This window comes from Crocuta crocuta, unplaced genomic scaffold, assembly GCF_008692635.1.
Source record: "Crocuta crocuta isolate KB4526 unplaced genomic scaffold, BGI_CrCroc_1.0 scaffold494, whole genome shotgun sequence".
Lineage (NCBI taxonomy): Eukaryota > Metazoa > Chordata > Mammalia > Carnivora > Hyaenidae > Crocuta > Crocuta crocuta.
The window spans coordinates 929,464-940,131 of record NW_027527931.1 but is presented as its reverse complement, the minus strand read 5'-3'; the positions used below and the strand labels follow the sequence as shown (position 1 = coordinate 940,131).

Sequence of the window (10,668 nt, the reverse complement as noted above, 5' to 3'; positions counted from 1 at the left end):
TATTCACCTGACTGAGCCACCCAGGTGCCCCTTGAGCTTTTTCTAACATAAAGGTTGTCTGTCTCGTTATCTCAGCGTTCAGCACTATGTGCTCTTGGATCAAATGACAGATATTCCCATAGATAATGGTGAGAATTGTTCTTAGGACATTCTGGAGGCAATAGAAACGAAGGCAATACTAAGCAGGGCTGGAGGAATGGAGGCCTCATCACCCTCTGTGCAGAGTATGAGCTATACTTAGGCTCTTAATCCCAAATTCCCATGCACTTGTGACAAGGAAAACACCAATATGTGGGGTCAATCAACGTTTCATAGTTGATTATTTATCATGAAAAAAACTCCACACTTTTAAATAAATAAAAATATTGCATGTAAACTAACAGTATTTGAGCTAAACATATGAAGGACTAGAAAGAACACGTTTCATTGGTTTTTGTTTTCTCCTGAATCAGAGTCTCATAAGAGATTTTTCAGGTAAGTGATTTTTTTTGAGGGCTTTTGCTTTCATGTGGGTTAAGTAAATGGCTTAATCTTTCTGAGCCTCAATTTCTTCTTCCATAAAACGACAAAATTAGATGAAATGAGCTCTCAATCACCTCTTGATTTAACACTCTGTGTATGAACCATCAGACGTCCTTGATTTGGGACATCTTAGGTCACTTCTCCTCATGCCTCCTTTTCCCACCCCCTGATCAGTGTGATTAAGGGTTTGTTACTCGTTTTTCCAAACTGGTATTTCCAGCTTTATGCAGGAACACAAATATTGTCTCTTTGGGGGGCATTTCGCTTTTGTTGAATTCTTTGTTCTCAATTTCAGGATGTCTGAACCAGATTCCCACTGACCAATGAAGGGACAGAACCAGAGCATGATCACGGAGTTCATCCTTGTGGGCTTCTCAAATCTGGGGGATCTACAGATCCTTCTCTTCCTCATCTTCCTCCTGGTTTACCTGACCACTCTGATGGCCAATGCTACCATCATGGCTGTCATCCGTCTGGACAGGACTTTGCACACCCCAATGTACTTCTTCCTCTTTGTCCTCTCGTGCTCTGAAACCTGCTACACCTTGGTCATTGTACCAAAGATGCTGACCAACCTGCTTTCCACAAGTCAGGCTATTTCTTTCTCTGGATGTGCTGCTCAGCTCTACTTCTTCGTGGGCTTCGCTTGTACCAACTGTTTCCTGATTGCTGTCATGGGCTACGATCGCTACGTTGCCATCTGCAACCCTCTCAACTACACACTCGTTGTCAGCCGAGCCACCTGCCTGCGGCTGGTTCTAGCCTCTGGCTTCTGCGGCTTCGTCATCTCTGCCGTTGTCCATGTCCTGGTGTTTAGCGTGCCCTTCTGTGCCACCAATCGGATCAACCACTTTTTCTGTGACATTTCCCCGGTCATAAAACTAGGCTGCACGGACACCAACCTAAAGGAGATGGTCATCTTCTTCCTCAGCATTCTGGTATTGCTGGTTCCCTTCGTGCTGATCTTCATCTCCTACGTCTTCATCGTCTCCACCATCCTCAAGATTGCATCAGCCGAGGGACAGAGGAAGGCCTTCGCCACTTGTGCCTCCCACCTCACGGTCGTTGTCGTCCACTATGGCTGCGCCTCCTTCATCTACCTGAGGCCCACATCCCTGTACTCCTCAGATAAGGACCGACTCGTGGCAGTGACCTACACTGTGATTACCCCACTGCTCAATCCTCTTGTGTATACACTGAGAAATAAAGAGGTGAAGATGGCTCTGAGTAAGGTTCTCAGCAGGTACTCATTTCCTAAAACTGTATGAGGGAGTTGGTAAATCAGGAAAGTTATATTCGTGAAAGTGTCCTGGATAGAAATTCAACTTTATAAACATATCTATCACTTTTCTTGGTCAAAAACAAAACAAAACAAAACTAACTAACAAACTAACAAAAACAAAAACATAAAAGGAAGAAATGAGGACTTCAAGTTACCTTGATTCTTTTTATTGGAAAGTCCTTCTTTCTGGTTAGCCTATATCCACTGTGGAGGTTATAGGTCCCCAGAAAGTTATCTGAATGTGGAAACTCTTAAGCACTCAAATCATGCTATTTTCATGCACCGGAAATGTCAGTTTTCTTGGCTTTTGTGAAAAATGATACATTATCCTTCTGAGAATGCCTAGCCTGCTGATTTACTTCTCATGCTGAAGGAAACAGTGGCAAATGTCTTTTAAGTTTCTGGATGCTTTATATATTTGGGGGTTTACAAATAAATATTTATAGATAAAAAGAAATGAATTTACTAATGGATAAATAAGGAAGGGATTCAAGTTCTAGAAGACCAATGGTAGAGTAGAAAACACAGACTTTGGACTCACAAAACCCTGGATTTGAATCTTGATTTGGATAATTTTCCAGCTAATGCCGTGAGGCACGTTTAACCTCTCTTATGATCAGTTATCCCCTGGGTAACATGAGATTCCTAGTACCTCTTCAGTGGGACATTTTAAGAACTCAATAAATTAACAGATGCAAAGCAATCCCATGCTTGTCTGGTGAAGGCATGGGCATTAACATTTATCATTCCTCTTTACCTCCCCTTCTTTTTGTTACTTACTTCCATAAACTATGATTGTACTAAATGTCAGATACAGTGGGAAATTAAGCTGAACACTCAAAAGCTCTGTTGGGGGCACGTGGGTGGCTCAGTCGGTTGAGCGCCCATCTTTGGCTCAGATCATGATCTCACTGCTCATGAATTCAAGGCCTATGTCAGGCTCTGTGCTGACAACTCAGAGCTGGGAGCCTCCTTTGGATTCTGTGTCTTCCTCTCTATCTGCTCCTCTCCTGCTCGCGCTTTGTCTCTCAAAAATAAATAAATGCTTAATAATTTTTAAAAAATAAAAGCTTTGTTGATGCACCTGCTACTGTGTGCAAGCAGTAAAGTAACAGTTGTTGGCAAAGAGTGATGTGCACCCTTCTTTCCTTCATGTCCTATTATAAGACGTGGCCAAATTTCAGTCACTTGTTTCTGTACCTCACACATATTCCACTAAGTTTACTGTGGGCTTTGTTAAAGGTGAGTTTCAGTAAAACAAGTGAATTTTATATAATAATTCCATAAATTGTCACTACTCAGCCTTTCACTTGAGCACACACTAGGCTTACAAAAATTTTTATTCAATTAATAAATAATAAGAAAAGAGAGGTCATTGAGGTCTCCTGATGTACCTGTAAGTATAAATAATCACATTGCTGAATAGATTTCTTCTGGATCTTCAGTGGTACCTTTAATATTGACTTAATGAATGGGGGTGGGGAGGAAGGTAAGGGGGGTGATGGGCATGGAGGAGGGCACTTGTGGAGATGAGCACTGGGTGTTATATGGAAACCAACTTGATAATAAACTATTTTTTAAAATATTGACTTAATGAGATACTGAATAAAGATTTATTCTATATGCTCAACTCAGAATGTGTTTTCTACTTTCATTCATGTATCTAATAATTAATTCTTGGCATCTGTCACTCAATACACATAGTGAGGATAGCTAAGAGGGTGAGAACCATTGCAGAGGAGAAAAGAGAATGACAATGCAGTGTGATAATTACTTGGGATGCAGTGGCTGTGTATGTGTGAGGATCTAACTCAATCCTCAAAGGAGAAATCAAAATAAGGCTTTGTAGAATAGGTAATATTGAAATTGAGGCCTGGGGCGCCTGGGTGGCTTAGTCAGTTAAGCGTCCGACTTTCGCTTAGGTCATGATCTCACGGTTTGTGGGTTCGAGCCCCGCGTCGGGCTCTGTGCTGACTGTCAGCTCAGAGCCTGGAGCCTATTTCAGAGTCTGTGTCTCCCTCTTTCTCTGACCCTCCCCTGTTCACGCTGTCTCTCTCTCTCTCCTAGAAATAAATAAAAATATATATATATTTAAAAAAAGAAATTGAGACCTAAAAAATAAGTAAAAACTAAGGAAGTGAACAGTGGCAGAGTGTTTGGGGCAGGTGCACAGACTCAGAGAAGATTTCATAGCTTAGATGAGTACCTTTATGTGTTTCTAGTGCCAGAAATAGATCTCCAGGGTGGACAGAGGTGACAAAAAATAAGGCAGAAATGGAATCCTAATAGGAAGGACTCTTAAGGTTAAATTAGGACAGCCGTATTGAACCCAATCATATGAACAAATGGGGTTTATCCAAAGGTTACTTGACTTAACATATTTTACATTTCAAAGTTTCTATATTTATGGCAAAAAAAAAAGGACCAACAGATGGTAGATTTATTGATTAAATTAGATAGGTATATAGAACAGATAGGAGTAGATACAGGATATAAATTATATATATGTAACTTTTTGTGTCTATCAAGACAATTATATTTATAATTTATTTTAAAATATGATTCACATACTTATGATGTAATTGTCTGGATAGATGCAGAAAAAGTCAATAACATTCACCATGCAATTATAAATAAAAACATACAAAACTAAAAATAGGCTTTCTTAATCTCATAGAGTATGTTTAAAAATTGACTGCAAATTTCATTCTTAATGAAGAAAGAGGAGGAAATGTCCCTTTGATTTCAGAGATAAAACAACAGTGCCCACTGTCTCTACTTCTATTCAATACTGTACTAGAGGTCTTTCTTATTATAAGGGACACAAGTAAAATAATAGTAGTGTGAAAGGAAGAAATTAAAGTGCGGTTGTTGAAATTATTCTTAGGAACATAGAAATTACATAAGAATATACGGATGAAAATGAGAATTAGTAAATGAACCTATTTACGAGATTGCCTGTCATAAAGTCAATAATACAAAAATAATAATTCTATTTCTCTGAGTCAGCAGGAAAGAAAACACCTATGTCTAGGAATATGAAAGACAGAAATGCAAAAGAACAAGAAGTCAAAGTAATCTTTAAAAAGTACTAGTCAGTGTGCCTGGGTGGCTCATTCGGTTAAGCGTCCGACTTCGGCTCAGGTCATGATCTCATAGTTCCTGGGTTTGAGCCTCGCATCGGGCTCTGTGCTGACAGTTCAGACCCTGGAGCCTGCTTCGGATTCTGTGTCTCCCTCTTTGACCTTCTGCTGCTTATTCTCTGTAGCTCTCTTTCTCTCAAAATAAATAAATGTTTAAAATTTTAAAAATAAAAAGATAAATTAAAAGCATTAGTCTAGAAGACTTACATTTCCAAGGAGCACTCAGAAATAAGCCAATATCTATATACTCATCCTGTTACAACAAAGGTGATATAGCAAAAGTTCAAGTGTGCCTTCTCATATCCGGAATGAAAGCCGGTCTTTACAAAAATAGTGCAGGATATCAGTGGATAGCCACAAAAAAAAAAAAAAAAGAGAGAGAAAGAGAGAGAATCTAACTGTCTCATATCATACACAAAATCAATTCCACATGGATATTAGAACTAAATGTTTAAGGTCAAGCAGTACCTTTTCTAGAATATTTAAAAACATATTTATGATCTTATGGGCAGCAAAGGGTGGAGGGGATGAGCAAAATGGGTGAAGAGGAGTGAGCCATTGCATGGAAGGGCAAAAAGAGACAGTAAGTGGGCAAGGATGTTTCCTTTTGTCATCCTTCACTTCCAGGCCCTGAATAGGTTGTTGAGTGTGAACAGCCCCAGGGGACAGTCTGGACAACCTTAGTCCAGACTCACGAACCGAGGTGGGCTGAGACCAAGTAAATAAAGCTTCGCTTTTCATTTAGGCTGCAAGTCTGAGGTTTTAGGTATGATACAGTTATATTGTTTTACAAACCTTCTTCCATCCTGCTTAAGTGGCCAATAATTAATTATGGCTTCGTTAATATGATCAGTACTTCCATGTTGGAAATCACATCCCTCACATGTTTCATGTTTGTGAACAACATGATGCTTAATTGTTTTCATTGTCTCTTGAATTACCCAGTATAAACTTTGGTGCTTCATTTTGAGACTAAATTTAATACATTTGGCCTCAGGGTATGCAGTTCTATGTTCTCTTTCCAAATGTCTCCTTAATGACTCCCCCCTCCCAAATCACCTTATTAATATACCAGTACTTTACTTCTTACTATAATTTCTTAGATATTCGTATATTTACATCTGCCTGAATAGCACATCCTGAATAGCACAATCCATCCTGGAATGTGACAAGGTCTTATAATTTAAGATCTTTGGGTATAATCCAACTCAAACTGATATTAATGAAAAATAAGTCTATTGGCTCATGTAAGCTGAAAAGTCTAGTGTTGCAATGCTTTTGGGCATAGGCTGGTACAGAGTTCTGAAAGGTCATCCTCAAACTGTCTTCGAGATGTGTCTCAGACCTCTGCTTCTTGGTTTCATTTTTAGCCTAAACTCAACAGTGTCCAACACCTCCAGCTCACAAAATCTAGTCCAAGAGCAAATTCACTTCAAATGTAAAAACAAATGTAAAAACTGAAACTTGCTGCAAACTTGAAGCAAATTCACTTCAAATGTAAAAACAAATGTAAAAACTGAAACTTGCTGCAAACTTGAAGCAAATTCACTTCAAATGTAAAAACAAATGTAAAAACTGAAACTTGCTGTTCTTGATCATCCAGACTTGGATCACATGCCCCTCCTGAATCATATGCAATAGCCAGAGGGAGCCCAGGGTGCTGACTGACTTAGTACACATCACCTGCTCCCCCACTGGAATTTTAAAATGAGGCAATTGGATAAGAGTGGGGCCAAAATTTGACAAAATAAGGTGGTAAGAGTGGCCATTAAAATATCTTCTCTGGAGAAATGTCTATTCAGGTCTTTTACCCGTTTTTTAATCAAATTATTTGGTTTTTTTGCTTTTTTGCTTTTGAATTGTATGTGTTATTTATGCATTTTGGATATTAATCACTTATCAGATACTTTGTTTGCAAAAATGTTCTCCTATTCTGTAAATTGCTCTTTGATGCTGTGCACTATTCCTTTGCTGTACAGAAGCTTTTTAGTCTGATATATTTGATGTTTGTTTCTGTTGCTTGTGTTTTTGGTGTCATATCCAAAAAATTATTGCCAAGATCAATATCAAGATAATAGTACCCCTGTTTTCTGTGAGAAGTTTATAGTTTCAGGTTTTATGTTTAAATTTTTAATCCATTTCGAGTTGATCAATGTGTATGGGCTTATATATGGGTCCAATTTCATTCTTTCATATATAGATATCCAGTTTTTCTCAATGCAATTTTTTAAAGCTTATTTATTTATTTGGAGGAGGAAGCAGAGAAAAGAGAGAGAGAATCTCAAGCAGGGTTGGCACCATCCATGTGGAGCCCAACACAGGGCTCAAACCCATGAACCGTGACATCATGACCTGAGCAGAAGTCAAGAATTAGATGCTTAACTGATTGAGCCACCCAAGTGCCCCTCATAACAGCAGTTTTTGAAGAGATTATCCTTTTCCCATTTTGAAAACACACAAAAAGCCAACAGGTATATGGAAAATTGCTCAACATTACTAATCATCAGGGAAATGCAAATTAAAAGCATGATAAGTTATCACCTGACACCTAAACTAAATGTCTAAAAGAATGAATTTTATCAAAGACAAAAGGTGAGTATTGGCAAGGATGTGGATAAAAAGGAGCTCTGGTACACTATAGGCAGGATGGTACTCGGTATACTCGGTATAACCATTACAAAAGACAGAATAGAGCTTCCTCAAAAATTTAAAAACAGAACAATCATATGATCCAACAATCCTGTTTCTGAGCATTTGCCCAAAGGAATCAAAACCAGGATATCAAAGAGATACCTGCACTCCAATGTTCATTGCAGCACTATTAATAAGAATCAAGACATGAAAACAAACTAAAGGTCCACAGGAAGGATGAATGGGTGAAGAAAATATGGTATATACATACAATGGAATATTATTCAGCCTTAAAAAGAAAGGAAATTCTGTTGTTTGCAGCAACCCGGAGGAGCCTAGAGGACATTATGGTAAGTGAAATAAATCAGTCACTGAAAGACAAGTACTGTATGATCTCCTTATAAGGGGAGCCTAAAGTAGTCAAACTCATAGAAGAGAGTAGAGGACAAACTGATGGTAGCCAGGGGGCTGGGGGAGGGGGAAATGTGAAGATGTTGGTCAAAGGGTACAAAATTTCTGTTATGCAAGATGAGTTCTGGACCTCTACTATGCCACATAGTGCCACAACTAATAATGCTATATTGTATACTTAAAATTGGCTAAGAGAATAGGTCTTATGTTAGATGTTTTTACCACAAAATGATGATGATGATGATGATGATGATGATGATGATGATGATAGTGATAGGAGGAAATTTGGGAGATGAAGGACAGGTCTACAGCCTTGGTAGTGGTAATGGTTTTATGGGTATGTACTTATCCCCAAACTCTTTGAGGTGTCCACATTAAATATATACAGCTTTTCACGTGTCAATAAAACCTTAATAAAGTAGTTTATTGAAAGCAGTGGAAGTGAACAATGAACATCAATAACAAAAAAAAGTTCACCATTCAAATTCAAAGATGTTAAATTCCACTCTTCTTCCTTCCTACTTCTTCGTGGGCATTATTTCTTGTTCACTGTTTTGTTCTCCATATCATTATTTCTTCATCTACCAGATATTTGATGAGTTCCTACTATGCGCCATGTCATTGTTCGGGGTTTTCAACATCGATCCACATGTGATTGGAAAGTGATGCTGAAATCACCCTCATTTCCAGCACGGCCAAAGGCTAGGGGAAACCAGACATTTTGGAGATCAGGAAATACTTCACGGTGTTTTTGTATAAATGGAGAAGTTGATGTGTCATTGGGGTAGCACTGTCTGTGACCATTGATTCACCCAACACTCAACACATACTGATTCAATATCCCATACGTACAATCGTGCACTGTATTAATTTCTGAGTAATGGAGGACAGAGGTAGGAAAAATGAACTTGATTGGTGTGGTGAGATGCATCTCCTTTCAGCTCACTCCAAACAGGGCCTTCACTATAAAAAGCAACATTGCTCAATCCGCCCTCTCAGCCTGCAGGAAAAGACTTCCCTAATTTTAAGTACAAAAACACATTCTAGGCAAAACAAACATGTTTTATACTGTGCCTGTCGTCATGAACTCTCTGCATAAATTTCCCTTTTGTCCCTTCAGTAATGTGTAAAACGGAGAAATTAACTTAAAATTAGTCAAATTTTCTAAAATTGCTGTGTGCTGCATCTGCAAGTGGCTGAGACCCTTCAGTTCCCCAAGCCCTAATGCCTGGCCCCAATTTTGAGCAATTTGGCATTTGGTGACTTGCCTCTATTTTCCACAATCGACTCAGCCATTAATTAAACCCAGTGCAACGTCTCCATGACAATGACTCTGGCATCAGGAGACCCAGGGAAGAACAGCCCACTGCCAATAAATATGATGAGAGTGCTAGCTCTTCGGTGGTCACTATTCGATGTGGGCTGTGGACTTGGTCAAGTGGCACAAATGGTGGGAGGAAACTGGTTACATTTGGTCGGGGTCTAAATCCCCAGATCATCTTCCCATCCCTGCCCCTGGGTAGAGATCAGTAGCCTCGGCCCCATTTTGACCTTCTCCCTTTCTTCACTTCGCTTCGGTTCTGTCTCTGGCAGGCTCTGTGTCTCCCTTCCTCTTAGGAAAGGGAGGGCAGATGGGACCCCAGCAGTGAATAACAGACATCCTCTTGGACAGAACACCTATCACACTGAGAAACTGGACAATGGACAGGAAGTGAGAGTAAACACCCAGCTCCCAGTGGGACCCATGGTTTTACATCTCAGGTAAGAGACAGAGAAGGGCGATGGGCCCATGCCACTGCAGTGCCAGTAAAAACAGACACTGTCACAAGTAAGGATGTGGACTCCAAGTAATATTAACCAGGATTATTTAAGCTTTAAAGTCAATTTCTGTAAAACTATGCATATACATTTTATAGATATTCTAAATTAACTGACTCACTGGTGTTCCTAAATTTACAGAGACAAGGTCTTGGTTCTGATTTATTTAATAGGGCACTCAACCATATTTTGATCATGAAATCTTTTGTTCTTTACAGCAAGAATGCTTAGCAGGAGATCTACCCTCTTCATACATGTTAGGTACAGAGTATCGTAGTGTTAACTACAGGCACAATGTTCTACAGCAGATCTTTAGAACATATTTATCTTGTATGGCTGGACATCCATGCCTATTGAACAACCACTCCCCACTTCTCCTCCCCCATGTCCTGGCAACCCCCATTCTGCTCTGTTTCTAGGAGTTTGACTCTTTAGCTCCCTCCTGTAAGTAGAATTTGCTCCTCTGTGACTGGCTTACTTCATTTAGCATAATGTCTCCCAGGTCCATGTTGTTGCAAATGACAGGATTTCCATTTATTTAAGGCTGAATAGGAACCCAGTGTGTGTGTGTGTGTGTGTGTGTGTGTACAAAATTTTTAATAACCTTTTTCAGAAATCGTTGTATAATGTGGGGTCTAGGTACAGGTCCCAGAGCTTAGTGAATGTCCTGCAAACAATGAGAGTTGACAGAGATGAAGACACAGAAATCCCCAGGAATACAAAATCAGAGTCAGTCAGAAACTCTGACTGTAGCACAAGGTTGTAGAGATCAGGTGGGCTCAGGAACAGAATACGGAACTAACTGCTGTACACACAGATGCACAAAGAGCAACTTAGTACCTACATAATTAGCATGTTGAG

General features: G+C 39.4%; 1 protein-coding gene across 1 annotated transcript; it reads left to right on the top strand.

The window, feature by feature from the left end:
* Positions 1-845: 845 nt before the first annotated feature.
* LOC144221302 (olfactory receptor 10T2-like) lies at positions 846-1,790 on the top strand. Its single transcript, XM_077751754.1, has one exon. The coding sequence runs from the start codon at positions 846-848 to the stop codon at positions 1,788-1,790; it is 945 nt and encodes a 314-aa protein (XP_077607880.1).
* Positions 1,791-10,668: the final 8,878 nt, after the last annotated feature.